Raw genomic sequence first — 19,068 nt, forward strand, 5'->3', positions numbered from 1 at the left:
TGCTTGAAAAATAATGGCTCAACACCATTGTAACATTTATAACAAAAAGTGAGTCAATGTTTAGGTGAGAATCTAGAATCTTTGCTTTTCATTTTAGATAAAGAAATTGAAAGCCTGCCATTGTATCAAATTTGTATTTGACATAAGAGTCAGCAGCACACCCCGAACACACTGTCCAAGTATTACAACTGCAATGCCAGTATATTAGTAGCCCTGGAATGGCCACACCAGAGATGGTTCATGGATCTCACACATCTTTCCTAGAGGCCACTCGGGAAGATGCTGCACAGAGCGACCTGCTGTACAAGTTCAGGGCTCAAATGTTGCACCCCCAAAATTTGAATTTTGATGTCTGGCTTCTCAATTCCTACAATATGGCCACTAAACAAGACAGTATATACTTGAATTGTAAGAGGACTGCAGAACCTTGTTTTTTTAAAGATGGTGGTGCCATCCACAAGAACGCCGAAGCCTTGAAAGTGAGGAGGACCCAGAAAGGATAATGTTGGAGAGTCTGATTTGTAGTTAAGTGGAAGCTAAAAATGATCGATCTCTGGGAATAAATGTTGCAGGTGGTACCAATGGAGGTCTATGTCGAATGAGATATAAATTTAAACAGAGGTCTCTACCTAGACCGCCTATGTCTCCTTGCAGAGGATCTACCTCTCTAGGCAAACTCGGAGATTAAAGAAAGACCAGAAGTCCAGGGAATACCTTGTCCTCAAACCTCCAGCTTTCCCAAAGGCAGGCTTTTGAAATCCATCTTGCAGGTCATGGGACCGGATTTTCTGCCCTTCATGACGGCCCATGTTTTGGCAATGTTTGCAGGTCTCAAGACTATTGTCATTTGGGAGGTACACTATGCAGAGAGAATGTGTAGGGGATCCTGGATTATTTTTTTTGAAAGTCATATTTTGTGTAGTATTTTCTTAGTACATCAGAAAGGCCAGGAAGTAAACATGACAATTATAATTTCGCAGCCGAGGAACAGACTACATTGAATATTCCATTAATATACTTTAAAAGGATGAAGAAAATGTATCAAGCCTTAAAAAGGTCACTAAATGAAAGAAAAGTGAAATGTTAAAAACAACCTTTACAGAGCGTTTTTCTTTTAAGTGAATGATAGGGAAAGATATGGCAATATAATTGTATAGAAGGTAACAATGTTATAAAGACATTAGAACACTGCTCCTTTAAGGGCATCTTCATCTCCTGTGTCCCACCATGCCTTGTAGGTAGCAGCGGACTCTGTTCTTTTTGACATAGTAACAGGTAAGCATAAATAGAAATTCACCTCTTCTATTATAGGGGAGGGTTGCTTATGATTTCAATCAAGAGTGCCCTGAAGAAGTACTAAGATTACAGGTAAGAAACCATTCCTTTTCCTTTAAGGGATCACCAGTAATAATCATAAGTACTGAATAGAATGGCTAGCTCATCACATAGCAGCATGGGGAGAGATAAAAGGTAGAACATTAAGCAAACATTTCTCAAAGAGTTTTGCCATACTTAGGCACACGCTCTACAGCCAGAATCTAGAAAATAGTGCCTTGTAAGGATGAGAACAGATCTTCTGGTTGCTGTCTTGCAGATCTCATAGATTGGAATATTTCTTTGAGATGCAGCATTAGCTAATTAACCTGAGGTTGAATGGGCTTTTAGCCTTCTTGTTAAGGTTTTGTTACTAGCTTTCATGTAGCCAAGAGTATCCAAGAGACTACCAAACTCGTCATAAGTGTTGTTTTGATGTGGTAAACCCGGTCTGTAATGAGCCATAGCTTACAAACAATTGGTTGGACAAAATTAAGAACTTGGAAAAGGACAGATAAACCCCTTCTTAAATCAGGGGTGTGGCGACCCCTCCGTTTGAGTAGAGGGATTCTGAAAAAAGTATGTAAAGCAATAACGTGGTTGACATGAAAATCAGATACCACTTTAGGGAGGAATATGGGGTGAATTCCATGACTATCCAATTACTGTGAAAAACTGTGTAAGGTAAGAGACAACAAACAGTTTGAACTTCATTAAGACTGCATGTAGAGGTAAAAGCAACTAGGAAAGAAGCTTTCCATGCCAATTATGGTTGGGAAGTGTTATATATAGGCTCAAAAGGAAGGCCCGTGAGATGAAGGTCGCCTGATGGAAGGATACACTTTCTTAATAAATACAAGGAAATCCTTAACTGAAGTAATTCAAAAAAAGGAAATTTGTGAAGGATATTTTCTGTAGGCTGTGATAGCTGCAAGATAAACCTTAATAGAAGAAAACTGCAGCTTTGCTTTGGCTAAATGAAAAAGAAATGGAGGCACAGATTTTTTTGGGAAGGTGGAAGAATCAAAAGTTTTCTGAGCACACCAAATGCAAAATCTCTTCTCTCATGGCCATGAGCCAAGCTGCCAAGTTCAAGGATTGAAGGGTAGTCTACAGTCTCTGTCTTATGAACTTGCGCAGAAAGTCTAGTCTTCGCAGCAGCCTCGCATGTGGTCATTCAAAGAAATGTAGAAGATCTGTGAACCTGTAAGGTGGGCCATTTGGTGCAATAAAAGTCATTTGGGCCTTCGAGTGAGTTAATTTGATGATCACTGATTGCAGTAGGGGAATAGGAGGACAGGCATTAAGAAATTTGCCTGAAAAATTGATCCAGAGGATTCCCCAACTAGCCTGGTTGGTAAAACCTCAAGGCGAAGTCTGGGCATTTCTTGTTTTCTCAGTTTGCAAAAAGAGGCCTATTTGAAGGAAACACCAACTGCAAAAGTTGCCTAGCTAAAAGGGGCTGTTTAATACCTATTCATGGATCTCTTGAATGGGCCTGCTCAGAGTGTCCACTCGCACATTATGAATGCCTGGAAGATGAACAGCCATAGTCCTGAGATTCCTGGGCACTGGCCATTTCCAGATTGTTTGGGCTTCCAGAGACAACGCTTTGAAACTCATCCCCGCCCTGCTTGTTCAGATAATGCAGGAGGGTTGTATTGTCTGGCCGAACAAGGAGTGAGTTGGTCTTGATGGAAGGCATTCAGCTAGATGTACTGCTATCCTCTCTAGGAGGTAGTTGTTGTATGTCTGTTCCTTCGGAGACCAAGTGCCTTGAATCAGATGGTGACCTATGTGAGCACCTCAACCTGATCACGAGGCATCCATTACTATTGTTTGCATTGGGACATCTTGATGAACTCATGCCCTTGAGTACATTCTCTGGAAGACACCACCAGCTGAGTGACTGCTATATGTGCATTGTTGGGGCCAGATAGCTGGTCCCACTGATCCTCCAGACACTGTTGCAGAGGTCTCTTGTTCAGGCATGTATTTAGTAGTAGGAAGCTGCAGGTTGCAATTAATCCTAAGAGAGGCGCTATTTGCCTTACTATTGGATGGGCAGCATCCTTCAAATTTCATCATGCCCTTTTTTTGCAGCCAAATATACTGATAATTTAATTGTGGAAGGGGGGGGGGGGAGGGGGGGGGGGAGGAAGCAAACCAGCAATTGTTACTTTTTCAAACAGGTTTCCCTTTAATTGGTTGGTCTGGGAAACACGCAAATGACTTTAAATTGGTGTTCCGGGATCTCCCATATACACAGATTATATTCTACCTTTGTGGATATTAGAGGGAATCCCTTGATGAAGGAGTTTTTACCCAATGTACACACTGATGTAGATGAAGTGGTACTTTGCAAACTAATTATTACAGAGTACAAGGAACTGGCAGTCCTCCGCACGGTTCCTCTTCAAGAGGCTGACACAGAACTGTAAATCATCATTAGCCTCACTGGTTCCGCTGCTGGCGAGGACTGGGGGTGCAGGCCTCTGCTCCGGCTGGCAGTGTGCTGCGCCGCGGCTCCGGAAGGGGTGTGTGGGGGGAGGGAGGAGGGGGGCGGGGCATTTGTCAGCAGCACTCAGCGGCATTGTAACTGCACGCTGGGGGGCCGGGCCGTCATCGGAGTTTAGGCCCTGCGGCCTTCCGGCCGCGTATCAGACATAGGTCTGCGCCCCGTTTCTGGGCCCCGTGGCCTGTTGGTGCAGATCTCCAGCCTCGCTGCGAGCTGCCCGGTGGGATTTTCGGGCGCATTGGGCTGTCACCGCCCAACAGTAACGCTCACCCCACCTGACAACCCGCCATAGCCCGGTGCTCCTCCCTGATATTATCGGCTCCGAGGAGGTTGTGCTGGTGCAGGCCCTCACGCGGTCTGGTAGGCCTGGACACCCTGCCTTGGCTTCAGGTGCGAAATCGTGCAGACCGCTGTGCCTGAACTGTGAGCTATTAAATACCTGCCTACGGAGCTGCACTCCTGGTGACTACTAGGTGGTGATCGACTGGCCAGTTACCCTCCACTCCGTTCCTAGGCCTATCCTCCACACCAGTGCTCCAGACGGGGAAGTCAGCGTAGAGGCAAGATCTGGTGCGGTTGTTTGCGGAGCCGGATAACCTGCTGCTCCCTCGAGATAGTACTGACCTGCAATGGGGGCTGCCCGTTCTGCTGTCACTAGTGTGCTTGGTCTAATTGCCTGTCAGCAAACATCTTGCGGGCGGTGCTCCCGGAACTTACTGGGAGCGGTGTGATCTGATCCTGCAAAGAGCCTGCTGCTTTGCCAACGCTGCTAACTGGTAGTTGTCTCGGACACCTGGCGTGGCCACGATGCAGGGGGTCCTCAGGCAGCTGCCTCCCAGGACAGACTTACTCTGCTTGAGGGGGACGACCCCTGCGTCCTTGCTGCTTTCCCTGCGGAGAGTGGTGCCCTGGGCTAGAGCCATGGGGAAGAGACAACCACGCCTCACATTTGAGCCCCGGAAGACTAGGAGAGCGACTCAACATGCGGCTTCAGACTCTGAGGCGGATGCCCCAACGGACCAGTTGACCAACATAGACATAACTCTCATGGCGGTGCAGGCCAGCATGCAAACAATTGATGGAAAGATAGATCACCTAAATCTATGTATAGATCATATGTCATCCAAGCTAGATAAACATGCGCAACGTCTGGGGGAGGCCGAGACACGCATTTCCGACGCAGAAGATGGACTTCAACAGGTCACTCAGAAGGCGGACTCCATTGAAAAGGTTCTTGCAGTTATCCAGGCCCGTAATTAAGATTTAGAAGCCAGATCGCGCCGCAATAATGTGCGCATTACGGGCCTGCCAGAATCCACAAAACCCATTGTCTGGAGACGTACCTGGAGAAGCTCATCGGAGATATCTTTGGTCGGGAACAGTTTTCCCAGGTCTTCATTGTGGAGCGTGCGCACCGCTCTCTGGCTCCAAGACCCCCACCGGGCGGGCCACCCCGCCCCTTCATTGCTCGCATCTTAAATTATCGGGACCGTGATACAGTGCATCGGCTTGCCAGAGAGAAGGATACCATCACACACGACGAAACACCCTGGCTTTTTATCCTGACTTTACAGTGGCGGTGCAGGGGGCCCGTCGAGAGTTCCAACCTGCAAAGAAATTGCTGCTAGCTGCGCACATTCCATATGCCATGCTCTACTCTGCCCGGCTACGGGTGGAAGATGGCGGGAAATTTAAGATCTTCACATGCCCGAGAGTAGCCCTGGAGTTTGCGAAGACTGTCCCGACGCAATCGATCTCCCAGGGCCACAGGGGAGCCGGATGTTGGGGACACTGAGGGCACAGCTACAGGGTGCGGTGGGCGCTGATATCGCCGTTCTGCAAGGGGTCTTACCTTTTATTCCTGTGACCTTGCTGTTGCCTTAAATATGCCGATGCGGAGACTACGAGTGGGAGGGTAGGACTGAAGACATTGGCAGTGGACTCATCGATGGCTGCCGTTCTGTCTAGTATATTGTGTTGAGATAACTGCACTGCATGTACAGCGTGGTTACCCTCAGGATCCCTCTTAGGCTGACTGTTCAGGATAGCTTGGCCACCTCCTACGTACACAGGCAGGGAGCTTGAACTCGGCGCCTCCCGCTATGGGTGTTCCCCGTCATGAGTTCTCCTTGGCACTCTGCGGAGGATGTGTTTGTAGATGTTCGAGATGGCTTTGGCGTGTTGGGGTTGCTGAAGTGGAAGGGGGGGCGGGGGGGGGGGATTTTTTTTGTGGGTTGTTTATGTGGCTGGGCAAATAGTCACTTTTTCGGAAACTGCTTCAGTTCCTTCATGTGCATCCATGACAACTGGGAGATTTGGTCACTTATATGTCTCACTATTCTTATGCATAGTAACGGTGTGACTGTTCATTGTTTAACATGGAATGTGGGGGGGTTAAACACACCGAAGAAAATCTGTCAAGTGTTCGCTCACCTAGAACACCACAATGTGGGCATTGCCCTCCTCCAAAAAACCCACCTGACACGATACATGGATCCGCAAGTCGGGGCGCGCTGGGCTGACTTTAGTCTTGCCTCCTCCTACAGTCGTGGGGGTTCTTATATTGATAAAGAAGGGCATCTCTTTTACAGCTCACCGCACGCACATAGATTCGGAGGGGCGTTATGCTATTGTCCATGAGTCATTGGCTGGAAAGCTGGGCACCTTAGTAAATTGCTATGGCCCAAATATTGATGACCCGGGCCTCTATATGACCTTATTTGCGGTGCTGCATAGCTGGCCGGAGGCGGCAATCCTTTGGGGGGTGGGGGTGGAGGGGGGTGCATCAACATGGACCTTGACCCTCGGAAAGATAAGTCTAGTGGCAGGGATGGGCATTCACTGCAAGCAGCGCAGGTGGTCAATGCTGGACTAGGAGTTTGGGCTGTTGGACATCTGGAGATATAGCAATATGGATACACTGGCTGGAACACACATCTCCTCTGCACATGGCAGTGGGTCACGTCTAGACTATTGGCTGGTGGGAGATGGAGTGGCGAGCTGGGTGACAGAGGTAGAGAGCCTGCCACGCACTCTCTCCGACCACTGCCATGTCCAACTCACATTATGCATCCCTGCGGCGTTTCCGCGACCCTTCACATGGAGGTGCCGCTCTGAGTCCCAGTTAGATTCTATTTAGAAACCATATCACTCACTACTTCACTGAGAATGTGGGGACAGTGGATAGAGCAGGGGTACTGTGGGAGGGGTTCAAGGCCACCATACAGGGCATGTGCATTAGTAAGACAGCTGGCATTTTAAAAGATCTTCGCAGTCAAGATTGCCAGGGTGGAGGACACGCTACGTCGCCTTGAACGAGACTATGAATGCACACCAACGGAGACAATTCTGGCCTCTCTTAAAGAAGCCATACTGGAGCACCCGAAGTTGGCGGACGAAGAAATGTGATATGTATCCAAGCGATATGTCACTCGCTCTTACGGGGAGACAGACACCCTGGGCATCCCTTAGCTCAAAAGATCGCACACCGTCTGAACCGCGACACTATCAATAAGATCACTGATGCATAGGGTCAGAATCATAGTATCCCAGACATCGCGGAGCAATTTCGGCGTACTTATGAGACGCTATATATGTCGCAGGGAGAGACCAATCGGGTGGAATTAAAGGCAAATTTGTCGAAGGTTGCTCTTGACTGGCTGTCTGACGGACAGTGGGATGTCCTGAGTGCCCTTATTGCATTGGAAGATGCACGCATGGCCATTGCTTTCCTTCCTAATAAGAAAGCTCTGGGCCCGGACCGCTTTACATCGAAGTTTTATAAAGCATACGCAGAAGAACTTGCCCCTTTTTTATTGGAGATGTACGCAGAGGCATATGATTCAGGTATCCTTCCTACGTCCCTTCGCGCAGCTTTAATTATTACGCTTTTGAAAAGAGACAAGTCTCCCAAGAATTGTGATTCCTACAGACCACTCATTAATGAACACTTGAGCCCCTAATGCAAAACCTGGTGCTTCCTGATCAATCAGGATTCATACCCTCGCGGTCTACGTCGTACAGCCTTTGTACTTTATTTGCCCTATTTCACACACTCTCACCAGACTCGCCGGCCGTGGCCATTATGCTCGACGCCGCCAAGACTCGCCGGCCGTGGCCGTTATGCTCGACGCCGCCAAGGCGTTTGATTCAGTTGAATGGGGCTATCTATTCTTCATCTTGCAGCGCATGGCCTTCTCCCCCTTTTTTGTCAATTGGGTTTGATTGCTGTATATGCAACCAATAGCGCGGGTCCGAAAAGGGGTATACAACTCTAACCCGATTACCCTCACCAGGAGCACTTGACGGGGGTGCCCTCTGTCTCTGCTGTTATTTGCCCTGACGCTTGAGCCTCTGGCATGTCTGATTCGACAATGTCCCAAACAGGCGGTTATAAATCTGCATTACCGACCCCTTATTATCTCACTTTATGCAGATGACATGCTGCTTTTCATTTGGGGGATGCAAAATCATTTAGCCGCAGTACTGCACGAGTATATCCGATTTGCGCGCTTCTCGGTCCTGTCCATCAATTGGAGCTAAAAGAATGTTGACCTTTAACTTCAATTAGATTTTTTATCCCAATATTGTATCACCAACAATTTGGAAATTAACACACTGAAGACTCAACCTATTATTTCTATGAAAGGAAAGATGAAAAAGTGCTGGTGTCTACAGGTTATGAAAATAATTTTTGGAAGGTTAGCTCTTTAATCCCCTCTTTCTTGGAAATGGCAGAGCAGCAAAACTAAACAACATGTATGACCTTTAGAGGCCTTTCAAGATTGCATGCTCTGTATGGAGGCCAGTCAGGTGCTCCATTAATCAAAAAGCATACAGCAAAAATAATTCCCATTGTTCTATATAGAATCATTTAATGTACTTGATGTAAAACATGCCATTTTATTTGATTCGAATTTCATCAAAAACAGTACAAAAATAGGCAGAATTGGTTTCTCAGAATTGCTCAATGATTGATCTACATAGACATAACCTTACTGCCAGAATTGCAAATGGGAAACAATGTTGGTTCAAAATCAATATGAAAACTATTGCATATAACTCTCAGCTAATTGTAAGTGCTTTTTATAAGTCTATAAAATCTGATTCAGATTATTCCATGAAGAAAAACCTATTAAAGGCTTGGATGAGGAGCAAGAGTGACATTTATGTATATAACACTTTGGCAGAGTGTTGAGCTTTTGTGTGGGCCATCTGTCTATTCCCGAAACATATTGGAGTTCATTTGATTTGTTCATCGTAAACGTTTAAGTCTATCTGGGCCTCCTGTTTCATGGTAATTCTGTTAGGTGTATTGACGCTATGAATTTTCTCTTTTTACTAAATAATGCTCATACATTGATAGCTTTAGTTACGTTTCTTAAAAAGATAGTTATTTGTTGAAAATGTGACCAATTTAATTACATGCAGGTACTTAAAAAAAAATCTAATCTTGTTTATTTACTGGATAAAGTGTGCTGAAACCTGTTCATGTGGACTGGAACGGACTAACTCACTGATAGATTAAACAAACTGTCAAAAGTCTTACAGCATAATACTGGCACCCCAATCTTCTCCTAAATGCGTATGCACCATCTGGGTCATTGTCTTCCGGTTCCGACATTGGTGAAGGCATCTAAGATAGGAAAAAAACGTATCCTTCAAAAAAGCACAACAGAACTTCATCTAGAACATATAAAGCAAAAACAAAAGACTACACTAGTTTTATGCAATAATTAGAAAACTAAAAACAGTACTTTCAGAGCAAGCCTTACTATATGGCACAAGTTATTCTGCATGCACATATTTGCACATCTGTGCTTTCAAGATAGATTATGAAAAGGTTAGGAGCTGACGGAATAAAACTGCTATGATTGGCAATTAAGCCAAACTTTATTTTAACCTGGAAAATAGTCACATATACTAAAATCCATGAGCAAAAACGTAACCCATCGTTCACATTGTTGCATTTTAAATGATTAATTTTGGAGTCTTACAAAAAGGCGTAAATACATTAAGCTTTGAAAAGTGCATTTAAGTAAACAAACATGTTTCACTTCAAAGAAAATATGTAAAAATCTCTACTCAATTGCAGATGCAAAAAGAGAATACGTTTCACAACCTGTGCTAAATTTCAAAACTACAGTGGAAGTTTCAGCTAGTTTGGTTGTGGAAGATTTTGGAGGTGCTTTTCATGATAAAAACACTATTAAGATTGCACGTTAAGTGAAGGTGCTTTTTTATGATAAAAATACAATTAAGACTGCATGTTAGGTGGAGCAAACTTTAGCGCAAGGGATCTGCAAGTGTTCTAGATGTCATCACAGTACAAGAAATATACCTTGGCACTCAAAACTGAATAAGTGTGGCCATACATGGATATAAAACATGACTACAACTGTGAAATGTATTGCATCCTACACACCTGCATCATGCATGCTCATAAATACACAAACTATTGCATTGGCCTTACTTGCTAGACTTCTATTCTTCCAATGTCAATAGTTAGATGTTTGAAGTTAAATAAATAAATAAAATAAAACTAGAAAATTGATTCAGGTGTGCATTTGCTCTTTATGCAGTTTTCCACTTTGCTAAATTTCCTGTATCGCCTCTTTTTTTCTGGGGCTCTTTTGGGGAAGATATTGTTGCATTGTGATATAAAGTGCATCAGTGAACTAATAATGAAAATATTTCCTAAAGTATCCTGGTGGTTTGAGTTTTACCATGCAGATCAAATGGGGAAAAAAAAGGAAAAACAGTTCACAGCAGTTAGTTGCAATAATTTTGTCAGTGGGAGAAAGACTCATTTTCAGTTTATGGAAAAGAAAGCAGGTTTTATTTACGTTGAATACCTGAGAATATTCATCCTCGTCAGAACTTTGAAAATCGTACTGCTTTATATCGCTCTTGTTGATCACAGGCAAGGGATCTGTGGTGGGTTGCTGCGGGGTTGTCAAGGTTTCTGCTTTTGGCTTCTTTGGATATTTCTTTTTCTGACGGATAATTTCTGAAACCTCCGTCTTGATTGACAAATGATGAGAATGCTGAAGGGAAAAATCCAAGATTGGATTAATTAGATAAAAATAAATGTTGCTTTAGTGTATCCACAGTAATCTGAACTACTGCATTATTTTAGTATAATTTGTAATGTGAAGATAAGATAAATGAACACGAACTCTCAGGGAATTAACAAATGGCATAAAGATGGACGTCAACAGCAATAAATATGACAAATGGCACAAGCTGCAGTTTCAGTAAACTTAGATCACACTAGTGCTGCAAGCAATATATAATAAAATGTCAATTTAGTTGTATATAGGACTGCTGGTTAAATTACTGGTTTATGATTATGCACCTTTGCTACCTGAAACACACTGTTCATTTTAACTATCAAACCGGAATAATAATGACACTTGCTACTCAAAAGCCATTTGACTACAGGTGCTGTTGCTTTATTAGAAAATAAGGATGTCATCACTGTTTGGCAAGTTCAATCTATAAATTTCGAATATCGATACTTGGGCAATGACTGACGCGTACTTCATTATGAAATTCACAGTGCTCACAAGGCCTTTGAGGAAGTGTTCCTGGTTAAGAAAGGACAGGGAGTAACAAGAATATAGGTCTCATTACAATTGTCACAAGTCAGAAAAAGTCAATTCCCTTTGGGCAGATGAACATAAATACCACAGTACTTACAATAAATGACCTCACTAATACATAAACATGACAAAGAAGCAATGAAAAATCAAAAACGTGAAAACACTAATAGGATCAAAACATTAATACAATTTATTGACATAAATCATGTTAATTAAAAATTGGGAAACATACACAGGACGTGACAATAAATAAAAACATTCCAATTAAAAAAGGAGCTAGAGGAGAAGGACTAAAGTCAAACACTATTATTATGAATTTTCCTTAATTATATAATCCTCATTCACTCCTTGGGCATCGACGCGTTTCGGCGGTGTAAGCAAAGTATGACCACCTTCATCAGGGTATGAGTATATCTGTTTCCCAATAGTTCTCGGGGATAAAATACTTAAATCAGTGCGTCATAAGGGGTATGTATCCTCCTTATCCTTTCATAGGGATATTCGACCAGCGAATTATCCAATAGTTTACTGAAGCTGAAAAGCGTTCAGAATTCCCAATACGTCCAGCGCTATAACTGGAGGTAGTATAAAAACATAATTGTTGCCGTAAAATCCGACTTCCAAAATACGCCTGAATTACGTCCGGCAATGTGGTTTAGAAGACGCGGTAAAAACAATGTAAGCATAGGACGCGGTACAGTCTGAATAATTATTCGACTTGGTAGGGACACAGTATGACTCCTGGTTCCCTTTAATATGGGCAAAATAACCATTTATTTTGGCCTACACGTACTTGAGGACGGACGCGGGACGCCGGTCAAGCAAACGCTAGAGGACAGAGACTCATATCGAGTTGCCCATATCGAGTTGCCCATATTAAAGGGAACCAGGAGTCATACTGTGTCCCTACCAAGTCGAATAATTATTCAGACTGTACCGCGTCCTATGCTTACATTGTTTTTACCGCGTCTTCTAAACCACATTGCCGGACGTAATTCAGACGTATTTTGGAAGTCGGATTTTACGGCAACAATTATGTTTTTATACTACCTCCAGTTATAGCGCTGGACGTATTGGGAATTCTGAACGCTTTTCAGCTTCAGTAAACTATTGGATAATTCGCTGGTCGAATATCCCTATGAAAGGATAAGGAGGATACATACCCCTTATGACGCACTGATTTAAGTATTTTATCCCCGAGAACTATTGGGAAACAGATATACTAATACCCTGATTAAGGTGGTCATACTTTGCTTACACCGCCGAAACGCGTTGATGCCCAAGGAGTGAATGAGGATTATATAATTAAGGAAAATTCATAATAATAGTGTTTGAATTTAGTCCTTCTCCTCTAGCTCCTTTTTTAATTAGAATGTTTTTATTTATTATTGTCACGTCCTGTGTATGTTTCCCAATTTTTAATTACCATGATTTATGTCAATAAATTGTATTAATGTTTTGATCCTATTACAGTGTTTTCACGTTTTTGAATTTTCATTTTTCATTGCTTCTTTGTCATGTTTATGTATTAGTGAGGTCATTTATTGTAAGTACTGTGGTATTTATGTTCATCTGCCCAAAGGGAATTGACTTTTTCTGACTTGTGTCTATTTTGGTACCCTATCCCTTTGGTCTAGGGGTCCCTCTCTCTTTTATTAGAGACTCATTACAATTGTCTCAGGACATATCTGTACCAATGACACAGCAAAACAATACATTTTACAACGTTACTGCTTTTAGAATCCACATGAATGACTGTAAATGTAAATAATGCAAACTTGCCAAATTTGCAAAAACGCTACTCCAAAAAAAGTAAGTAAAGTAGCACATAATAAAAACGGGGCTTTAGGTGTAAGAACCTAACCAGTTTCAATACTGTGGCGTTATGAAATCTGAAGACATGACATAATGAATGACTGAAAGTAAACATTTGACAGTTACTTATCCAACTGATTTACTGAAAACTCGCCATTTGCCTAGGGTTTCTACGGCCCACTTACTCGAAAAAGCTTCCTACTTTAATTTATATAAAACCTGCATTTAAAGCAACATCCGTACTTTCAACTCAATCACTAAACCTGGCCTTCTTAGTACTAAGTAAGCCCTAGCTCAGCAACAGTATCGAGCCCTGCTGCAAGCACTCAATGTGGGACACTGAATAAAACGGTCAAATTCGACTGCTTCAGGCACTGACCAAGGTCCTGAAAGGAGGCAGTCTTACCAGTTCTTCAACAGTAATTACAACTAATACCAACAACCACAAAGAAACAAAATTATATTAGGAAACAATCTGAAAAGGTAAATAAAGGTTACTAGTCAGCAACAATGGTTCTTCTGCTTTTGAAACCAGCACCATTCATCAAATACCACCAGTTGCCAAAACAGGATCTAGAAAACAAGGATTTTAGCACAATAGTCCAGAACATGTAATCTCTAAGGTCCACTAGTTTTATTATGTCCATTTTTGTATCAGAAACAGCGAGGAACGATTATTCACACAGAGGTGGTGACATGGTATAATTTAATGTCCTTTATCATAATATAATTTCCTGCGTTTCATACAAAATGCCAAAAACAACATTACAAAATTGAGCTTCCTTCTGCAAAAATCGTAATACAGGAGCATGGTAACCATGCGAACACAGAACGTATTGGTTGATCACGTCATATGCAATGTACTTACTTTTTGCGCACGAGCCCTCAAACTAAAGTGAGGACATTTTGTGATTACAAAAAAAAAGTGTTTTTAAGAACTTAATGAAATTTCTACAAAGCAAATTTCGCAAAGGCTGAACAAAAAAATAATTATAAGTAACATACTAGTTATGTGGGAATACATATATACCAGACTGCTAAATGAGAGCAGCGCAGGAATGCCATTAATCCCAGGACGATATACAGACCAGAGTGGTCCACTTATAGAGTTGAAAACCCAAATCTAATACCTTACTAACAATATTACTCCACGATACAGGGTATATAAAAAAACATTACTTCAAGCTACAATGGCAATTCCCCTCCAAAGGCATGAGACTTGTGTGTGCCTGAAAGAGAGTATTGGATTCCAGGTCCAATTTTCACACACAAGAAGTTCCACCTCTGAATAACAAAATCACTGTTTAGAGCAGCTTGTCCCTTAACCTTGGGTTTTTAGAAAGCAAGGGGACCCCAATATGTGAACCTGGGGTAGTTGAATATGTTTAAAGAACAATGGTTCAGGGTTGACCTCAAAGGTGAAAAGCAAAAAAGGTCACCCGGAGCGGGGCACTGTTTGAATGAAGTTCATTTTCAGAAAGAAAATGGTGATCCAGAAGGGGGCACTACTTATTACATGTATGAGATTTAAATTTAGTCAGGGGCCGAAAAAGATTTACAAAGGGTCATGTATGTCAGAAAATGACGGACATTTATTTGTCAAATATGCTTAGTATTCAGGTGCTCCCACATTAAGTCCCTTGAACACACCACAAATGTTTGCTCCCACCCACCTCATCACAAAGAGTATTGGTTTCATTAAAATATTGCCTTGAGCTTTCTTTACATACACAGTATGAAGGTGGAAGGAATGTTTAGCTGGAGGACAGAATTAAAACAGTGAAAAATAAGTGGTCTGAAAATGCAAAAAATAAACATGGCAGAAATGACAGTGCCAACACCATGTTTAAAATAGAAATCATTAATTAACCCTAACAAAACCATGCCATGGGCTAGACAAAGCACGGTTTAGACTGGCATGTGTAAAATAACCCAGAAGAAAAAAAGGGCCACTGAAAAGGTCGCAAATGCAGAAACTCTTCCTTTATGTGTGGACATATTTTTTGATCAAAGGTCTTCTGGTCTCCGTACGGATTTTGAAGTCTACAGAAACACACACACACCTATGAAGTGGTTCATGGTGGAGTACATGTCCACAGGCATTCCCTTTACTTAAGATGGCAAATTCTCATCATTTCCAAGTCTGTATTGTGTGGGTAAAATATTCAGGACAGCTTTGTTCTGTAAGCAAAAGGTTGGCTACATACTTATGAGTTAGTTTCCATTTGTGTTGGTGGATAAGAAGTGTTTTTGACCGCTGTGGAGTGCATATCTATTTAGATGGTGATGGCTCAGTAGCCAGACTGCAGTTAGTCATTCCTCTGAAGAGAGTCTTCTAAAGGAAGAGTGGTGATCTCATTACAACTTGTGTTTCTTTTAGTAGCACAGTCAAGTGGGTGAAAGTTCAAACATCTTCCATGAAACACAGATAAAAACCGAAACAGATAAAATCGGAAAACCCAGTTATTCGAATCAGGAGTTCCAAAACAGGAAAGACTTTACTACATTCCAAAGCTGCCAAACTGAAAGCTTTGTCAGTCACAAAAATGTGTATGGTGCCAATTAGCCAAAGGGTACTCTGGCACCGATATGAATTATTTTCTAGGCCATGGTTTCTTCACATTCGCCTTAATAGCAGAATTGTCCAATCTTCAAATGTCCACTGATAACTCATTTTCAACCTTACCTCAAAGCAGTTTGCCACCAAATGTGCCCCTATTATATGAGCTACCTTGAGCAGATGTTTGTCCATTAACATTCAAAGTCTACCTCCGTGGCACATATGAAAATATTAAGGCTTTCCAATACTCCAGTTTCGACCTACAAGGTGAGAGCTCAAGACTTAACTCTTTAGAGCACCTGATACCAGTAAAGTCTGACGCATAAAGGGAGATATTCTCTTAGCAGCGCTCATTGGTCCCGGACCTACTCTGTACTACCCGTCAGCCAACTCATTAAATCCTTTGAGAGGACACTGCCCACGGATGGCTGCACCGTTGCTAAATTCTGATTAACTATGACGGGAGGGGTGCAGCTTCTTTGATGGCACTTCGATGTGATCCTCCCAAGTCGACTGAACATCAAACTATGTCTGCAGTGGTCTTAGTAAAACTTATAGGAAAGACAACATCAGCCTCAGCAGAGCCTTAACTTTCTGCACGTGCATGTCAGAAGCAAATCCTGTTCTGAGTTAAGGAATCCATCCTACAATATCGCACTGGTGCAATGTCAAAAATACAATAACACATTCAGGATTGCTTGCATAAATTCGATTGCTGCTTTCCCAACAGAGCCCTCTATGGTTACATGGTAAGGCTTTCCTTGCTAAGATCAGCTCCTAAATAAAATGATCGAAATGTAAATCACACTTAAGCCTAAAAGGAAACATTACTAACTGGAAGGGATGCTTGCCAATTGTAAAACACAGGCAGGCTCCAAAATACCAAACTGCAGTTAAGCTTATAAAAATTATAAAGTCCTCATCCAGAGATTGCATTTTGCTAGCGTTTCCTACCATGCCGTCACTTCTACCAGTGTAGGTGCTAAGGAAGGAATCTCATATGATGGACCCAAGATTGACACAGTAGCTGTTACATCAAATATTCCTAGAATTAATGATGAAACCCCGTCTGAAATCTTTATAATTAGCAGGTATAAATTTCAATCAAAAAATGTGGCAGGGCTAAAAGTCGAAAGGTGGTGTGGGGGAAGTAGCTGGAACTCCAAGTTAAGAATAAAGAGTCTGAAATAATACATACTCCACATACATGTTTTTGAATGGAGCATACTGGGGTTTTATCTTTCAAAATTTTATTAACGTTCATGTTGGACAGGCCACATGAAGGGCTCGCTCCCTCCCCGCATGACAGGGCCCGGACACCGGCCCTCCAGGTGCTACCCACAGAAGCAACCCGCTCCCCGTCCCCTACGGGACTCCTGCCCCCGGACATCTCTGTATCATTGGGCCGGGCCACTGTCAGCTCCATTGTCCGGCCCGGCCGCCATCTTGGACACTGCACCACGAGGCCGCATGGCCTCAACTCGACCCTAACCCTGGGCCTGGCCAGGCCCCGACATCCCGGCACCACCATCCACCCAGGAGGTGAACGAACCACTTGGCAGGTCAATGGGAGAAAGAAGTGTCGATGGCTCTCCCCCGCCAGGTGCCGATCGCCCCCAGCCTCCCCGGGCGCTGGCTCCACCCCCCTGCTGGGTGTCTGGACTCCCTCATCCCGGACCTCCCGACCTCCAAGGAGGGAGGGTCCGGACATCAAAGGGCGCCAGACCAATAACTGGGGCAGCTCCAGAGCAGGAAGGCAGTTGTATCCTGGAGTCGAGAGACACCGTGAAGAACTCATCCTTGACGGACTACTGGCGCTGCCGTAGCCCTGCCTTGTGAACTGTCGTCCTGCCCGCTGGCGCTGCCGCGGCTCTCTGCAACCTTCATCCTCGTCGGGACCTGCTGGCGCTGCCGCGGCCCGTTGTAACTTCCATCTTCGTCGGGACCTGCTGGCGCTGCCGCGGACCGTTGCCACCTACGATCTCCTCAGGACCTGCTGGCGCTGCCGCGGCCCGTCCACCTAGAACACCAAGCTCGAGGATTGTGAGCTATCCATCATCTCATCGGAACTACCAGATTGGTAACAAGACTGTCCCGCTACCCCCTTTCCCTAACCGAGACTCTATAATCGAGGGGACCCCTGAGTCCTGACCTCCTTGTACCATTCTATCGTACCTCAAGTTTGCTTATAAAGAACGTTGAACTTTATCTTTGTGTAGTGTCCATCTGTGGGGGGAAGTTACTTGTCTGTACGATCGCTGGAGACGGCCCTCACCGGAGGCCTCTCCCCTTGTCCTCGGCCGACCCTCCAGGTCCCGTCTAACAGTTCACATTGGACAAAAAGCACATGGCTTCTGGAAAATGACACTGTGCACGTATTTGAGGGGACAATGCAAGTATTTTCACAACAGAAAAAGAACAGTCAAAGCTCCGTTCCAACCTTATCCCTCCCACTGCCTCACCCATCTCCCATATATTATCCTCCAATCAGCAAATTGCCACCCATTTATAAACAGAGCGGGTTTCTCTCATCTGTAGGGTAGCTTGATATTAGACCACCTATGCCGCCCATCAACTATGGAAAAATTTGTAACGTCATTTAGCAGGAGCACATGCAATATTCAGATGCCCCTTCCAGAGATAATACACCCAGGGGGGCCACCAGGCTTTAAAACACAAATGCTCCTGCTTAATGTTACTTATAAGGTGTTTAATGGCTAACATGTCCCAGAGGAGACTACACCACTGAAAGATCAAAAGAAGATCCCTCTTCTTCCACCACATGGCTAGTGCCAACTATGATGCTCCAAACTGCTTCACAAGAACACCTTATCATTATGTGACATACATTTAACCTCAGGCTGAGTCAACCCCGAATAAAACAATGCTGAGGTAAACAACATGGGATGTATTCCCTTTTTATTATAGATATCGAACATTTGTGGATGTAGGACCAGAGTTTCTCCCACTCTTTCAAAAATACCTCTCTACCCAATGAACTGTCCTCTTTGTTCTGATAAGCCCACTCATGATTTGCTTACTATTTATTAATGTTGCTTATAATTTAGAGATAAGCCATTTCTGGATTAAGAGCTTCTCCAACACCTTCCTAAACCGCGTTTTTGTTTGTAGCAGTGGCTTGTTTATGTTCTGGACACATCCCAAAGTGCCTTAGCTGAATATAATGCAGTATTTCTGCCTTCGGTAATTTAAAGTCTAATTTGCATTGAGCAAAAGATGCAATTATCTCCTACTGA

At 43.4% G+C, this 19,068-nt stretch overlaps 1 protein-coding gene across 1 annotated transcript in view; it reads right to left on the minus strand.

Annotated features, from left to right (window-relative positions):
* Nucleotides 1-19,068, minus strand: part of EPC2 (enhancer of polycomb 2) — a 299,988-nt gene that overhangs the window by 48,297 nt on the left and 232,623 nt on the right. The window contains exons 7-8 of the mRNA XM_086957254.1: nt 10,687-10,878; nt 9,381-9,467 (exon numbers count right to left, since the gene is read on the minus strand). Of these exons, the coding sequence (XP_086813380.1) occupies nt 9,381-9,467; nt 10,687-10,878 (279 nt within the window). The remainder of the gene's footprint in view (nt 1-9,380; nt 9,468-10,686; nt 10,879-19,068) is intronic.

Source organism: Lissotriton vulgaris, chromosome 2_1 (assembly GCF_964263255.1).
Source record: "Lissotriton vulgaris chromosome 2_1, aLisVul1.2, whole genome shotgun sequence".
Taxonomy (NCBI): Eukaryota; Metazoa; Chordata; class Amphibia; order Caudata; family Salamandridae; genus Lissotriton; species Lissotriton vulgaris.